This window comes from Terrapene carolina, unplaced genomic scaffold, assembly GCF_002925995.2.
Source record: "Terrapene carolina triunguis isolate 2854851 unplaced genomic scaffold, T_m_triunguis-2.0 Scaffold67, whole genome shotgun sequence".
NCBI classification, from domain to species: Eukaryota; Metazoa; Chordata; order Testudines; family Emydidae; genus Terrapene; species Terrapene triunguis.
In genome coordinates, this window is record NW_020664418.1 from 37,816,493 (window position 1) to 37,834,289 (window position 17,797).

Here is a 17,797-nt window from a genome sequence, read left to right on the forward strand (position 1 = left end):
AATGTTGCCGACCCCTGCTTTAGTCTGTCTCTTTAGCCTGTAAGCTTTTAGGACTCAGGCTGTGAACTGTTGTGTTTGCACAGCACCTAGCACAATGAGACCCCAAATCTTGGTTGAGGCTTTTAGATCCTATTGGAATACAAACAGTGTTCCTGCTATCATAGAAGCAATTAGACTTTTCATACTCAAATAAAAGTTCAGGTTAATTCAGTAATTCCTGAATTCTCACAGATTGAACCAGTCAATCAATACAGTGTTTCAGAATAAGGACCTCAAGATATTTTCCGTTCCTTGTGTATAACCACTTAAGAAGCTTTAAACTGAAGTCAGTTTCCTTCCAAAGCCTCACACACAAGTTCATGTAGATTCTTCCTCAATGTAACAGGCCAGTATTAAGCATTTGATTTTACTTCTCTCTTGTTAAAAGTTACATCGACTTTGCAGACAGCAGAGTAGGAAAAGTTTTGGCCTGATACCTTAAAGGGTCACTCCTGCAGTTAACTAACAGATGCTAGTTTTACAAGCCTCCCTCTCAAAGAAGAACTGGCAAGAACCAGCATGTCATTGCTTTCTTATTTATTAGACTGCTATGAAAGATCTGCTTTGCTCAACATTTTGATGGTTTCACCCATCTTTGAAATGAACTGCAGGCACTCTGACAAATGGATTGAAAAGCTCTTATGCTGCAAGTTCTAGAAGTGACAAAATGCTCTGACTCATTGGAGTGTGGGAAGTTAAAACAGATATTCCCTACACCTCCCACAGGAGGAAGCATGTTGTGCTGGGCCCTACTCTTCCATAGTGGGGAACACATCCCAATGATGTAAGCCAAGACACTGACTGGGTCAGGGACTGCCTTTCCATGCATTTGTACAGCACACAACACAATGTGTATATGACTATACTGCAGCAGAGAGTGAGCCTCACAGCCAGGTAATAAGACTTGTGTTAGCAGAGCTCACACTAGCGTGCTAAAAAGAACTGTGTGGATATTATGGCACCGGCGGCCGCTCGGGCTACTATCAGAGCTTCAACCAGGCAACTGGGTGGGCTTGAGCTTGGATGGCTACCTTGAGCCTCCACCAGTGCCGCTACACTGGCCCAGCTATTTTTAGTGTGCTAGCTCAAGCCCTACTAGCACAAGTGTGACTACCCGAGCTGAGGGGTTTGCTCCCAGACATGCCCAATGAGGCCTGGATCCTGGGGACCCTGGGCAATACTGTAACAATCATTTGGAGGGGCTTTCTTTATGCCAACAAAAATAGGTCCCTGCCCTTAGTTCTGCATCTCAAAAGAATACCCTGCCATCTATTTATACCCAGGTTTATGGTGGTCTTGTACAACTGTATGCAGTGGGTTGAGAACAGCTAAGCTCAACTTCTCTTCACTGTATAAAACAGTTCATTAGTTATAAGGCTGTATTTATCACTCACTCTTTGGTCAGAAGCGGGCAGGATTTGAGCAGGAAGCGCGACAGAGCAGTGTCCTGGTAAATGAGATCAGGAGGGGCAGTTGGGCTCTTTAGATTCAGGCAGCGAACGATGACATAGAGAACAGCAGCGACTGCAGCCAGCTTCACCCCATCGAACACTGCTGGCAGCTCGGGGGTTTCCAGCATTGCATTCATTTTAAATCTAGAGACAAAGAAGAAGTTTAACCTTTTTGCAACGTATTGACATATTTACACAGCAAGTCAAGCTGCAGTATGAAATACAGAATCCCACTGACAGTGCTATAAGGGCGGGGGATAGCTCAGTGATTTGCGCATTGGCCTGCTAAACCCAGGGTTGTGAGTTCAATCCTTGAGGGGGCCATTTAGGGAACTGGGGTAAAAATCAGTCTGGGGATTGGTCCTGCTTTGAACAGGGGGTTGGAATAGATGACCTCCTGAGGACCCTTCCAACCCTAATAGTCTATATTCTAAGGAATGCTTCGCTGCACAAATAAATACTCCCATGACAGGGTTCACTCAAAACAAGTCACATCTGGAGTTGCCTTGCATTCTATGACTCTAAAGGGTCATCTCATGTAGCTCTGGTACAGACAGGGGGATCAGTTAGGGAGGGAGATTTATTCCTATTCAGCGTTGCATTATGATTTCAGTAATGTGGGTCTCTTAAGCATCAAACACTGCCAAGATCCCGAAACCACTAGCTGACCGCAATGTCTCCAAAGAATGCCCAGCACAACTGAAGGTGGGAGTGGTGCCATGTTTTGGGAAGAGATGAGAAACCAAGACATGCCCAATTTCTCCTCATAGTAGGTCAAGCCATAGTTCCACACAAAGTCCCTAGAACTGTCATACCACTGTATCACTCCACACCAGCTTGGAAGGGGCTAATGAGGCTGAGAAGGGGGAAGTTAACCAGGTAGACCACAGCTGAGAGGAATTTGACGGACTAAAAAAATCCCCTGAATGAGGACAGAGCCCATCTGGAAAGGAATAGGAGGGGCTAAGATAGAAACCAGGAAGCTGGCAACAGAAAGGGGTTGCAGGGAAGCAGTCTGCAGTCACTCCTTGGGGGAAGGGAGGTGTGTTTGGGCCTAGAGTTTTAATCTGCGGCAGGAGTGGTGGAAGCTCCCTAAAAGTGTGTGTGTGTGGGGGGGGGGGGCTATTGGCACCCACACTATGGCTCCGGCCCCACACCACCCTTTCCCCCAAGACTCCTTCCCTGCTCGCTCCACCCCACCCCCTCCTCCACCCCCACCTTATGGCTGGTAAAAAGTGTGAGGGCATAGCCCTCCCACTTTTAAAAGTGATGGGGCCATGATCCTCTGCCCCACCTTGTTCTGGCACTCCTGATCTGCAGTCACTCCCTGGGAGGAGAGCATTTGGGCTGACAAACCCAGAGGGAAACCAGAAGACGTAGGAAAGGCTCAGGAAAAGTCAGCAAGGTTTAGGATGGTGCAGACCTTGGCTGCTGATTAGAGGGCCCCTGAGCTGGAACTGGGAGTAGAAGGCAGGCCTGAGTTTGCCTACCAGCCACTAGGGAATGAGAAGACTACCTGGGACCCTTTGTATGGAAAGCCAAAAAGGTTTCCCCGGAAGGGAAAAAACGCACAGTGACCTGGCCAGAGGGCCAAGCCACAAACACAGAGCACCCAAGTCAGAGAGAGTGCGAGAGAGCAGCAGGGCATGCAGCAAACAGCAGAAAGGAGTGTTGGACCGTCGTGGAGCTAATCCCCAGACACGGCCAGAAGGAAGCCCTCTAGCAGTGAGTGGACTCAGAGACAGTCTAAATCCTTCAGATTGCTTGAGGATAGGAACACTGGAATGTGTGTTTGGTAATGGGATACCTATTCTTTAGAAATACCGAACACCCCAGAGGAGCAGTACGGGTCAGTGGATTTAGAGACAAGTTTGACATGATGACACTATCATGAAATAGCATCAAAGTAAACTCCTTCTCACACTGAACTACAAGATTGTTTAATCTATCATGTTATCTGAACCCTCCTTATCGTTAAGGCTATATTTTAGTCACGGGTATTTTTAGTAAAAGTCATGGACAGGTCACGGGCAGTAAACAAAAATTCACGGCCCATGACCTGTCCATGGCATTTACTATAAATCCCTGACTAAATCTTGGGTACTTGGGGGGGAGGGGGAGAGCAGGATCCCCACTGGTGCTGGGTTTTTTTTGGAGGGGCTGGCAGGCTCCCTACCTGGCTCTGTGCATCTCCCTGGAAGTGGTGACATGTCCCTCGGCTCCTAGGCAGAGGCATGGCCAGAGGGCTCCGTGTGCTGCCTTCACCCCAAGTGCTGGCTCCGCAGCTCCCATTGGCCGGGAACCGTGGCCTGTGGGGACGGTGCCTGTGGGCAGAGGCAGCATGCGAAGCCACCTGGCTGTACCTACACCTACGAGCTGAGGGACATGTCGCCGCTTCCAGGGAGCCCCCCAAGGTAAGCACTGCCCGGAGTCCTCACCCCATCCTGTGCCCCAACCCCTTTCCCTAGCCCTGAGCCCCCACCCACATCCAAAATCCTGCTGCTGCGGGAGTTGGGGGGGGCATGGTGGCCTGAGACTGCCCCAGCAGTGGCCAGTGCAACTGGCCACTGCAGAAGTCATGGAGGTCCTGGAAAGTCACGGAATCCGTGACTTCCAAGACCTCCGTGACAAACTCGCAGTCTTACTTATTGTTGCCCAGGAACACAAGGATTGCCAGACTGGATCAGACCAGAGGTCCATCAAATCCAGTAACCTGACAGTGCCAACACCACAGGCTTTGGAGGAGGTGCCAGAAACCATGCAGTGGACAGATATGGGATAACCTGCCCCTCATAATATCAAATATCCTAACTGGGTATCAAATGCCAACTGAGTTTATTTTTCCACTTAGGCTTACTGTAGTTCTGCAACCAAGAGACGAGATTAGGGTTAAAAACCCAGAGCCCTACACAAACTTCTTAGAGACAAGATTATGCAAACAAACACAAGGATCACACACTCTTCATCCCTCTGTATATGACAGAAACTATGGGAGTCTCCAACTTTGGCCTAGCCTCTGCTCCAGAAGCAGACATGCAACAGTCAGCCTCTATGTAGACATCATAGAAATGCAGAACTAGAAGGGACCTTGATTCTAGGTCTCCAGCTAGCTACTGTACTGGTAAAGCAATCCATTTAAGCAGAGCCAGAGCTAAGTGGGCAATTTTTCCTTAGCCCTTCTCTCCCCACGCCAAATATTAATTCATCCAAATAAACGAGAGAAATATTTACCAGTGTTGCTTGTTCTTCAGAGCTAGAAGTATTCAGACAGTCCTCAAAGGATCCGAGTTTTACTGTTCAGATCAATGTTCTAGTAGAATTACCCTAAAATAAAACCACAAAGATCACATTACCACCACTTCCAGTAGAGAGATATGCAGCCTAACAGAAAGAACACAAATTACTGTGTAGAGGTCCCACTGCAGACAAAAATGTCGGCAAGCAAAAAGATAATGGTAATTAACTTGTGTCTGAAACTCATGGTGACACAGTGTACTCTTTGATACATCTGCTTCATGGAAGCCTTTTTTCAAGCACAGATTACTTTAGTTGATCTACCCTGCGTAGCAATTCTTGAACTGCACAACGTAAGTATTTTCACTGCAAAAGACAGATCCCACTTTCATTGAAGCATCCTGTAAATTCACACATGCTGGAAGTGAGAAGCACTTTTCAAATACAAGTCAGCCTTGCACTTGAGAAGACAGGACATATGAGACGTGGTACTGTGCAGGGATCATACACATCTCCCAGGATTTCCTGCCATTGCAAGGGTCTACCAGGCCTCTTCTCAGCTTTCTGTAGACTGTACAGCACCAGCATTGTGGAATTGCTAACCTGTCAAACTGAAAAAAAATCATTTCCATTGCTTTAACACAGGCTTAGCCAAGAGAACTCTTACTTTAACAGACAGAAGCTCATTTACAAACTCCGTTTGGCTTCCACACTTTTGACATCACAACTTACAGCATATCACTCTTCAGCAAGATTGTAACAGCAATCAGGAGGTTCAGACATGCCCATTTAATTAACACTAGTATACACATGTGCCAACACTCATGGCAAAATGTGGTATGTCATGACATTGCATTAAGGCAAGTGAAAAGGATATAGCTTCAGAGGCCAGTCACTTATGCTTCACTATTGGTTCTTCTGATCCCCTATAGACATAATAGGCTAATTTGGAATCCAAGCTTCTGGAGAAGATAATCACAGCCCTGCCTTCCACCCTCCATAACTCAGCAGCTCTGCATATATTATTTTAGAGAACATTCCATCAGCCAGGCTATCCTGCACTGGGCTAACCAATGATATTTAATTGTCTTTACAGGAAAACTCTTAAATTTGTATGCCTCCTATCCTCTCAAAGGAACTTCAGTGTACTTTTGACCAACTGTTGATAAGTTGGCATGTTAGAAGCCATAAGATGTCATTAGAACTATATCTACACTGTAAGAAACAAGAGGGATGAAAGTAAGTCAAGGGAAGTTTAAGATGGTGACATTTTTTAATCCTTTAACCCACATTTCCATGAAAACAAGATTGCAGGGATCCACATATCAAGTGATTGTAATGGATTCTCCATCACTTGGGGTCTTCAAATAGACTAGATGTCTTTCTAAAAGATGTGCTGTAGCTTAACCAGCAGTTATGGGCTTGATGCAATAGTTACTTAGTGAAATTCTATGGTCTGTATTATGCAGGAGGTCAGACTATATGGTCATGTCATAGAAATTTCTGTCCGTTCCAGCTGAGGAATAAGGAGAGATGGACATAGCTAATCAAGCAAGGAGCCCCGGGAGGGGCGATCCGTTTATTTCAATTGCAATTGGGTTCGAGCTCATAAGTCAGCAAGAACAAAGAAAACACTTACACCAAAGCATTATATGCAGTTGACTATGATAATCTATCGCTCTATGATTGGCCAAAATTTGCTATCATTACCATACATAATTAGCAAGCTACATGTATCTGCCCCTCTTATGACCCCTTATTGTCCATCTACTTGCCCCGTCCTCCTTGCTTATTTTGCAAACTAAGCAGTTAGCTATCTACAGGACGCAGGCACAGAAAGGTCCATTGTCTCCAGGTTTGGAGTTTGGCTACATTTCCGTACGTGACAAATTTGCCCCCTGGCAGTTAAGTAGAATAATTTTATATCAGTCATAATACACAATAAGGTCTCATTTGGCCTTAAAAATAGTCTAGGAATTATGTGGACAGGCTTGTGTCACCCTGACCGTGTTTTCACAAAGTCGAAAGTGATGCTAGTGCAGCAGTTAGATTGTCTAAGTGCCTCCCTCTGACCTATGTACAGCAGTATGTCACACCAAGCTGAATGTGACATACTGCTGTACATAGGTCCGAGGGAGGCACTGTAAGTGCTAGGGGTTTCTGTTAAGAAATAAGTCCACAAAAAACAAATATAGGACAGAAGTCTTTGAGACAATTTAGATGAGGATAAGCCAGGCAAAAAGTAGCAGAAGTCAGTGAGAAAGAAACAGGCAGAAGTCAACAAGAGGCACCGCTGAACTAGAACAGTTTTTGAAAACATGCCACTGAGAGTAAAACAAAGTTGAAGGTCACTGCACACTCTGCACTAAATACTGGAGGTTATAGCAAGAATACTAGTTTTTAAAAGTCCGTTTGCTTATGTTCAGGCATACAGAATGAATGAGTCAGGAGTAGATTTGGTTTGTGGGGGGTGGGGGTTGGTAATGCATTAAATGGGGTCTTCTGCATACAAATACCTGGCATTTCCACAGGGGACAAACTCCGCTCTTACTGACAGGTTACCGTACGTCTCAATAGCAACCTGTACGAAGGATTGCATAAAATGCCAGAAGAATAAAACTGTACATCTGTTTCTTGCAGGCTCAGTAACATGTGGATGGCAGGATATCAAACTGCTATTTCAAATTTTATGCAATTACATGAAACGTTTGCATCCATAATCAGCACAAACAAGAACTTTTTGTTCTGCCTTTTCCTCAGAGATTCAAATCAATTGACGATTCCGCAAAAAGGGTACCTGCCAAAAGCTGAAAGAACACCCTAAGGAATTTCTGCTCATTTGGCAGGAAGTCCTAAGAAGCATGTTCTGAGACAGACCCTGCACTTAGGGTCTCCTTATTTAGCACCTGTGAAGATAATCTAATCCCCTTGGAAATGAGACTACTCAAAGCACATTAACCAAATGTTAATGCATGTAAGCAGGGTCCCCACAGACAGACAGTAGCAAGCTAGTGCGGGATAGATTCAAATCCCAGCTTGCAGAGAACTAACTGCTTGCGCAGACAAGCCCTATGAGGGGAAACTGAACAAATCAAAGTTGCAGCACACAGTTCAGTGCTGAAAGACCACTCACAGCTTGTGCCAAAATCATGGCTCAAGGGAGGGATTTGGTTGGTCAATCAGTCCAGCCTTCAGAACAGAGGATCTGGCTCGTATCATGGTCTGACAGAAACTTCTCAGCTAGCACCTTTGGTGGATTTTGAATTCTTCATTACATAGCACACAAGCCAGATATTTCAAGTGTAGAGGTGCTGTAAGATTATGGGAGACTGTTTACATTGCATAAGGCACCATGTAGCTGGGGCCAGATGGACAGGAGTGTTCAGTAAGTCATCTGATTTTATGGAGAGCAGCTAGCATCCAAAAGACCCACCCTTGGAGCTGAGCACTTTGAAGAGATCTGCCCATACACTTTAGCGTTCTAAGCAAATTTACTTTTGAAAACTTTGCTTGGATAATTCTGTAAGTAGGGAATCTCTTTTGGCCCTGCTAATAGAGACCCTTTAAGTCCAGTTTGCAGCCAGAGCCTCTTGAATCTTTCTTCCCGTCTCCCAAAAGAAACTGCTTTGATTCTTCTTAGCAGCATGTTTCAACAGAACCATTTTAGATCTAACACATCACAGGCAGCTCTTGCATTTTGTCCTCCTTGTTCCAAATCTGGAGTTTTCACAACCCATTTGACAGATTCTCTATAATATTAACTGCTGCTCCAATTAACTTTCCACAAACTTTCCTCGCAGATTCCTGCTTGTCAAAAAGAAATATGGCAATTTCAGTACATTTAACCACAGGGTGTACAGGTCAGATGTACACGGATACAAAACCATTAGGGCTCTGCTATTGCCTTGATAAGGTGCATCCAAATGACTCTTTATCTTACAAAGCAAAGAAACTCGCATGTACTCAAGCACATTCCCAGCCTTCCCTATGTTTGCTCCCACAACTTAAAATACAAACATGTTCACGAAATAGCAGGGAACCAGGCAAACCAAACTAGTGCATATAAGGAGACTGCATTCAGAAATACATTCAGTATTACTTAAGAGTAACCTTTATCAAGGGATAGAACCATCATAAAGCATTTTGCGGCATTAGGGTACATCAGCCTGACCAGCTCTCAGAATATGGAGAGCTATCTTATCTAAAACTATGATTAGGTTTGGAAACAAGATCTCTGGCGCGCAAGTGAGGTGTCATAGTGGAGACGATGCTGAAGTCCTTTACGCATGGATCAGAAGATACGAGTGTTACTCTGCTTCAGGATAATAGCAGGTTGTTTGATTCATCAGATTAAAGCAGAACTAAGGCCCCTGTCCCATTTAATTGGCAACACTGAAGTAAGTAGAGAATCCCTTATGTGCTGGAAAGCCAAAGAACCAACCTCCCCATATTTGTCTTTATTTTGTAGGGTAACTGCAACCTGGATACTTTGTGAGTTATGGTAGATAACTTGCCTAAACAAAAAACAAACAAAGAAAAAACAGGCAACCTTATAGGTCTCACAGTAATGTATGTGGAAAAAAATACTGACCAACCCCTCCTCCAACAGGTGTGCAATACAGTGTAGCAAGTTATTTACCTAACATGCTACCCACTGGAGCGAGAGTTACACTAAGCAGAAGGGAAATACACAAATCTCAGAGCACCTTACAACAGCACTCCATTACTGCACAGGCAGTCTCTTCAGTGCAATGCTACTTTATTAAAGCCCTGGGCGGGATGCTGCTGGCATCAAGTCACAGCTACATGAACCAACAAGGAAGTTATAATCTGATCTTTTAGGCCTATTAAACAGGACCTGTGTAACTATCTAGGAGGCCTATTAGGTTCCCTCACAGTATTTTTAAGAAAGCACAGTCATACTGTCCAAGCCTTATGTATATTGAGCCCTTCTCCTGGTAGGGAGCCTGACACTGTCAAAGTCCCCACATCAGAACTGTTTTCAGCCAAGACAACAGGAAGCAGGGCCCATCCCAGATGCTCTTTGGTCAGCTGCAGGAGTTGCTGCTGAGTGATAAGATACACTTCATCCCACCCAGGGCTGAGCGCTCATCACAGCTTTCTCTGCAAAGTAACCAAGAGACAAAGTCCAAAAGCACTAGACAAACAGGCCAGCCTCAAATATTATAAAATATAGTTAGAGAATGATACCTACACAGTCAACATTAGAGGGAACAGTATCTTCCCGTGAAGCCGCCCAGGGTTATCTGTGCAGTCTCCCAGCACTTGCAGGAAATGTACAAGCAGGAATAGTGCGCAGAGAATTCCATTTTCTGAGACCATGCATGAGAAGAGGAATCTTGCAGAGCCCTTCACACAAAGCAGCCAATGAAAACTAGTAGCACGAGTTTAGGGGAACTCTTTAATTTTAAGTTTTATATTCATAAATTCAAAAACTAAAAACAAGGCAACATCATTTCAAGACTGACATAAGCAGAAGTACAAGGACCACTTTAAAGAAGCCCAACACATAGTCACCTAGTTAAGAACAATACACAGAATGCTTCTGGCACACGCAGTTCTCAGCTTCTGGTGAGGACTGACCAGGAATGCAAGATATGTAAAGCCTTAAAGTCAGTCGAGAGCTCCATCCGTTGATATTTAGGTTTTTAGAAAATGTCACCCTCCACACCCCTCTCATTCCCCCCCAAAAATCTCTGCAAAGGCACAAAGGGCAGTGAAATGCCAAACTCCCAGTGAAACTCAGTGAGTAGTGTAATCTGGAAAGGTTCTTAGGTGCTTATTTTCCTCCCCAAAATCAGTTCACTTTAATACTTCTAACCTAGTTCTGCCTAACTAATCATGCATATTTCTCACAGTATATGCACTTCAGATTTTAATGCATGTCTGAACAGCAACTAGAAAAATGGGATTCTGACTAGGATTACCAGGCCATACCATAATACAAATTTAATAAATCTAAACTCTGCACTTCTAGTTCATTAAAATGGCTTTCCTTGCCAGGCAGAACCTGAGACCCTGCCCCTACTATGAATCAAAGGATAAAAATCACTGCCACATCCCGTGACCCAACCAATTCTTGCCACAATTTCCCTACAGAAGGGCACATTCATACCATATTGCCAGAGGACCCCAAACTCCAGCCAGGCCAGAGACATCAGCTGGTACTATACGTGTGAGGGTTAGCACACATCCAGTACGTAGCTTATGATTGTAGATTAAGTATACATTAGAATTAGTTAAATAGTTTGCACTGTCAGTGTATTGGTGTGCATTACATTTCGTTATTTTGACACACACAATGCCTTCCATAGACATTATGAGATGCAACCCCAACCCTCAAATTAGTTTTTTTAAGGCAGAGTTTTGTCACAATTCTAAGAATGTTTCCATGTTTATTTTTAGTTCCAGTGTACACAAATGTATTTGGAATTTATTCCCGTGGAAAGATTGCAACTGAATCTGCTGTACTGAGCTAATGCTTTAGAAGTAGAAAGTGAAATCAACTACATTCCAGCTATTAAAGATTACTGGGTTTTTTTGAGCAGACAACCTGAAACTGTAAAAAGCAAACAGCTGAAATTGTGATAAATTGGTTAGATTTAATTTTCCTCATTCTTACAAATGTGACAGATGTAAAAACACCTTATTTAAGTGACAACAAAAGCTTTTTTAAAAGAGGAGTTATCGAAGGGTCTAGCATTCCTGAGAGCTCAATCCAAAGTGACAAAGAATGCTAATGCCCTGGATCGATCTCCCCACGATTCCACTTCCGACTACCTATTTTCATGCTGTTTAACTGAAGTGATGCAGATGCTGAAACAGAAATTTCTTAATGGTGTGATGCAACTTCAGTACCAGGCAACTATTCTACTATTGCATGTATGCAGTGACACAGGGGATAACACAGGACATCTTATGTTTGTTTCCTACCACTGCTGCTAGCACTAGCAGCACTGAATTTATGTTATCAATGGGAGTGCTACCCTGGAGCAAGTACCAGAATTGTAAGCACCATGCTGTACAAAAGTCCTTTGGATAGTGTTAAATTGTGCTTAAAACGCTGCCAACTGCCTGCACTCCTCTTTCCATTAGCATTCCCACCATTGCTAACTCTGGAGACGTACCAGCGACAACAGTGGCTTTTATTTATTTTTATTTTTAAGCAAAAAGCTTAGTTTAAACGGCTGTTTCCCTCCTTCCCCGTTGACATTGAAATCGGTTGTCTGGTATTGAAGTTAATCAACCCTTTTAAATACATGATTAACTTATCCATCAGATGAACCTTTAACACTAGATTTGGCTTTTAAAGAAAGAGTGGGAAATGTTTATTTGTACATATGATCAGATTTCAAATGTTTGGAGATATTAAAACAGTTCATGCACATTTTAGATTAACAGCAGCAGGTGAGGTTTATTTTTAACATTTAAGTAATGTTTTACATCACAAATACAGTGTATGTTGAATAATCTTTAGAACAAATCCAAAACCATAACTGAAAATAACTCTAAAACACTAACAGAACTTCAGAAAACCTTAATATTCCATACAAAATATTGGCCCCAGAGCAGGTGAAACCACTAGACCTGCCACCTAAAGCAAAATTTGGTTAAAAGCTAATTCGGGAGTCGGCAACCTTTGGCACGCGGCTCGCCAGGGTAAACACCCTGGCGGGCTGGGCCGGTTTGTTTACCTGCCGCGTCCGCAGGTTCGGCCGATCGCAGCTCCCACTGGCCGTGGTTCACCGCTCCAGGCCAATGGGGGCGGCGGGAAGCGGTGGCCAGCACATTCCTCAGCCCGCGCCGCTTCCCGCCGCCCCCATTGGCCTGGAGCGGCGAACCGCGGCCACTTGGAGCCGCGATCAGCCGAACCTGCAGACGCGGCAGGTAAACAAACTGGCCTGGCCCACCAGGGTGCTTACCCTGGCGAGCCGCGTGCCAAAGGTTGCCGACCCCTGAGCTAGTTTGTGCCCAGGCTGAGACTTTGTATGTCAAGATTTATCCTGGGTAAGTATTACTGGCAGTATTACTGGCCATTGAAAGTGTTTATTATAAAATCCTAATGCCACCACTAAAATTAATCTGCAATCTTTTGTAAACACAAAAGAGGAACAGAAAGGCCAAGGGAGTAATTACTGGAATTAGCAAACTGTTTACTTACAATTATTAAATACAAAACAGCCCAGGTAGACAACGGATGCTACAAATCCCAGTCCAAAGAGCAACTGATTTTGTACTTACTAACTTCTAACTGCTTTGTTCATAGCTGTCTCCATCGCACCTGAGCGCCAGACACCCAAACCCCATCTTTTTCTACAACTTGGAACCAACTTGACTTGTACCTGCCAAGCAAATCCACAGTGTTATTCTGGTTATTCCTTCATCACTTCATCCCCCTCAACTATTACCTCCACCCACGACAGTGTTGATATTTGGGACGGTGTGCCCTTCAGGATAGGGAAGCATCTTTGAGGGTGCAGCTTTATCTGTCACACAAGTGCTTCTCCCATCTATGATGCTTTACAGCAATCTTGGATTAGCTCACTAAATAGAAAGCCCAGATATCACCTGAAGAGAAAAGAGGGCTAGAAAAAGTTCACTCAGAAGCCAAAGCTCCATCCAGAAGAAGCTGTTTTTCACAGTGGGGGATGGTGACAGAAGGGATATACAGCCACAGCTCTTCCTGTAAGAAGCTACTTCATCCCCAGGAGAAACAGGGAGAGTTTATCCCTCTCCAGCACCAGTAAAGCCTGGGGCAACTGCCATCCCCCACTGAGACTCAGTCTACACTACCAACTTATTTCGCCATAACTACGTCGCTCAGGGGTGTGGAAAATCCACATCTCTAAGCAACATTGTTATATCGACCTACTCCCAGTGCAGTACCTCCTATGTTGACAGGAGAGCTTCTCCCGTTAGCTATCACCACTCAGGGAGGTGGAGTACCTACGCTGACAGGAGAAGCTCTCCCATTGGTGTAGGCAGCGTCTTCATTAAGAGGGTGCAGTTGCAGTGCTGTAAGTGTAGACAAGCCTGCAAGTTACGCTCAGTGCAAAAAAGCTGCAAATATATCCTACAGGATACGTATGGCAAGGGGTTATTAAAGAAAACACAGATTAGAGCCTGTTGTATCCAGTTGCCTAAAGATGCAGCTTTCTGTCCTGTGCCCTCACTAATGAAGCCTATAAGAGGATGAACAATGGAGCAAAATGAATGCATCTCTAGAGCCCTGCGCAGATACAAAATCTGTATACACATCTGATCCGCAAACATGGTCAGTGGATATCCACAGATTTGCAGGGCTCTATGCACCTCTACTGGACCAGGAGAAAAACAGCAGTCTGCCCAAGCATCCCTTGTGGTGTAGGAACCAAACCAGCATATAAGAACTGAGTTAAGGTTTGGCAAGGGGGAAAAAAATTGAAGGAAGGGGACCAAAAAAACAAATAAAAAATGCAGAATGAAGGTCTAGCCAAAGTCCAGCTGATAGAAGTAGAGAAGTGGCAACCAAACATGAAAGCAAGTAGGTCTAATAAAATGAGGAAGGGTACAGTGAGAATTCTAAAATGGCTGAGCTACTTTTTAAAGCCCATCTCATTGAAATTGAGTTATGACAATTAGGCAGTAACAGCTATTTAGCTTAATAAAACAGCGATTGATAAAAAGTAATAAAATGAAAAACTGAACACTTTGTACCAGTCAGTTGATTCGATTAATAAGCCCGGCCCACGGGCATTTCTAGACCAGCAGTCGTGAGAGGAAGGAAGCATGGTAGTCATCTTATATATAAAAAAAGGAAATAGCAATTCTGGTACTTACCATGACAATAGGACAACTATAACTTCAATCAAAACCAAAACAGGTAGTTATCTAGGTGCCAAAGAAAGCGGGAACTATGTATGCATAGTTGTTGGTTTAATAAAGAACTAGTCATTGCAGACAAGGATGAGTTTTTAAGAAAATACCTTAAAACATCAGTTGATGAAAGACATACAACAGCTCTAACACATGAACAGCAGTACAATATTTGATAGAGTGTAACATGAAATCTTACCTGGAAAACCCAAACTGACTCGGACAGAGCACTGTCTCTCAGACTGACAACTGAACAGACCGCAAGTGGTAGTCAAATGACATCTAGAGTTGGTTACAGAATGCCAGAAATATGGCAGTGTTGTAGCTGTGTTGGCCCAAAGCTATTAGAGAGACAACGTGGGTGAGGTAATATCTTGTATTGGACGCCCCCCCCCCAAAAAAAAATTTGACAGTGAAGTCCTTAAAAACATCATTTTCATCATAATCTCTAAACTGCCAAGAAGACTGCTATACAGTCCCTGAAATCTAACCACCAGATAGTGATCAAATCAGCAGAAAAAGAGGGTGCCATTGTAGTCCTCAACTGTGGTGACTATGTGAATGAGGCCAACCAACAACTCTGACACCACCTACAATAAAGAACTTAAAGAAGACCCCACCCCACCCCACAATTTACCCATGCCTACCACAACACATGGTGTACCTCATTCAGTGCATAATCAAAGACATTACCTCACCCATCTTGCCTCAGAAATTTATCAGGTAGGTGCTAGGAGTTGGCCAGGGAAGGAGGTAGCAGAGGGAAATGTATCCAGTAGATAGAATACCAGACTGAAGTGAGACCTGAGTTTTAGTTCCTAGGTCTACCACCATCAACTTGCGACTCGAGTCATTTCACCTCTATGCCTCAGTTTCCAAGCTGTAAAATGGGGATAGCAATACTACTCCACCCTTGCAGAGCACTTTGAGATCCTTGGATGAGGAGGTGCTATAACAATGCCAAATATTATTGGGGACGGGAGGAAGGAAGGGTGCAGCAGGGTTTCATATTATGTACATTTTTATTTAGGATCTTTATTAAATGACATGGAAAGACAGATTATGGCTTATTAAGTTTGCTGATCCCAAATCAGAAGGGTATTTCAGACACCAGTGAGAACAAAGTAATAATACAAGGAAAACAAGAGATTAAAGAGCAGGAAAATGGAGGTACAACTTAGATAGCTACAACCTACAGAGTAAGGCAAACAATCCTTTTTTTCTAATGGGAAGGTGACACTTGAAAGGCAAGAACAGCTGAAGGAGACTTAGGGGTGATAGTGGACAGCAAACAAGACATGAGTTTGCAATGTGATATGGGTGCAATAGAGGCTAATGCAATTTTGGACTGCACACACAGAGGCATCACATCACCAAACTGGGAGGCAACTGTCCCTTTATATAGAACTGAAATAACTGCACCTGGTAGACTGCACAGACAGATGCCAATGACCAGAAGTAATAAAAGTGCTCCTGAGTTGAAGGGATTGAATTACAAAGAAAGAACTAAACACATGCAGCATAGCTAAATGGAAACAGGGAAAGGGAAGAGGACAAGACATGAGAACAGGTTGCAAATATCCAGAACACGTAAAGCCTCAGGAAGGGTGAGAATTTTTTGTCATGGGGATGGGGGAGGAAGAGCATGTTAAGAAAGGGAGAAAGCAGATGATGAATGCCAGAGAACATTCTGGAGGTCATATGCACCCACATGAGGCATGGGCTCTGTAAAGTACAGGTGAAAGCCTGTGATATTGGGGTAATTTTGAACTGGGCTGCACAGAACACCAGTAAGTGTGCAATAAGGGCTATCCTTGCTCTGATGTGGGAGGGAAGGCCTTGTCATCCATAGAGGCAGGAGAGGGCCAAAGGGATGGGGGAGAAAGAGAAGGGTCCTTGATTCCTGCCCAGGTCCCCCACCCCACAGATGGATGCAAGGAGGGATGGGGAAGACACCATATCCCCGCTGGGTTCCCCACCACTAGATGGATGTGGAGTGGGGACCTCAATCCCTGCCCAGCTCTTCCCCACTCTCATCATGGTCGGGGGGGGGGGGGGGAAGGGTAATGACACTCAATCCCTGCCCAGCCCCTCCCCATCATGGTGTGTGTGTGTGTGTGGGGGGGTAATGACACTTAATCCCTACCCAGCTCTTCCCCCCCCATCATGGTCGGGGGGGGGTAGATCCCTGCCCAGCGCTTCCCCTCCCCCATGGATGTGGGGTGAGAGGGAGGCACTGAATCCCTACCCGGCTCTTCTCCCCCCCATGGATGCGGGGTGTGCGGGACACTCGATCCCCGCCCGGCGCCCCTTCCCCTCACGAGATGGCGGGGAGAGGGAGAACAACCGATCGCTACCCGTCTCCCCGCCCTGCCCCCGGGATGTTATGGGTGGGGTCTCGGCCCCTGCCCACCTCACCTGTAGGCCCAGCCTGGTCGCTGTTCTCGACGCTTCCGGCACCAGTTCCCATCGGTCTGCAGCCGAGCCGGCCCTGCTACCAACTACCCCTTAGCAACCTCTCGTGCAATGCGATTGGAGACTGGCCACGCCACTCTCCCCAAAAACGGCTTGAGGTTGGCCAGGAGGCCGGGGTAAGGGTGGGGAAACGCTCACACCCTGTAGCTGCTCAGCTGTTGGCTGCTTGTGGAGCAGTTGAGGTGGATCTTTGGATTCCATTGGCTTTCAGTCACTGTCAGTCAGAGGTGGGCGGTGACGGCCATTGGCTTTATGATGGGGTGGATGGCGAAAGGGAGGGGTAGGGGCCGGGGAAGCGGGTGGGGAGCTGGCCTGTTCCTGAGTCACCAACACGGCCTGGCTTTTCTGCGGGCAGGGCTGGTCCCAGCCAGCCACCTGCCAGGCCCCATGTACCTGGCTCCCCACTGCTCTGTAGCCTGCCCAGCCCCCCAGGAGGGCCCCAGCTCAGTGCCAGACCCTTAGTCTGACCCTAGATCCAGTGTTTCCCAGAGGGTGGGTTGGGGGCCTGCTGCAGAGGGGAGGCCCAGGGTGGAGAGCGAACCCACCCCATGCTCACCCCCGCAGCGGCTGATCCTGCTGGGGCTCGGCTCTCCCCCCCCCCCGGCGGCCAGAGCGCTGGGGGCAGGGCGCCGGGGGGCGGCCGGAGCCCCGGGGGGAGGGCGCCGAGCCCCGGCTGGGACTCGGCTCTCCCCCTCTGGCGGCCAGAGCGCCGGGGGCAGGGC

The 17,797-nt window shown here is 45.7% G+C and overlaps 1 protein-coding gene across 2 annotated transcripts in view; it reads right to left on the reverse strand.

Moving 5' to 3' along the window:
* The window catches only part of ABHD2 (abhydrolase domain containing 2), a 65,140-nt gene extending 48,045 nt beyond the window's left edge, over positions 1-17,095 (reverse strand). Inside the window, exons 1-3 of one of the 2 annotated variants that reach the window (XM_024207225.1) lie at positions 17,019-17,095; positions 4,722-4,814; positions 1,434-1,634 (exon numbers count right to left, since the gene is read on the reverse strand). In XM_024207225.1, coding sequence (XP_024062993.1) covers positions 1,434-1,627 — 194 coding nt within the window. In that variant the 5' untranslated portion in view covers positions 1,628-1,634; positions 4,722-4,814; positions 17,019-17,095. Of the gene's footprint in view, positions 1-1,433; positions 1,635-4,721; positions 4,815-12,986; positions 13,061-17,018 lie in introns of those variants that run through there. The other variant, XM_024207226.1, reaches the window with a different exon arrangement.
* Positions 17,096-17,797: the final 702 nt, after the last annotated feature.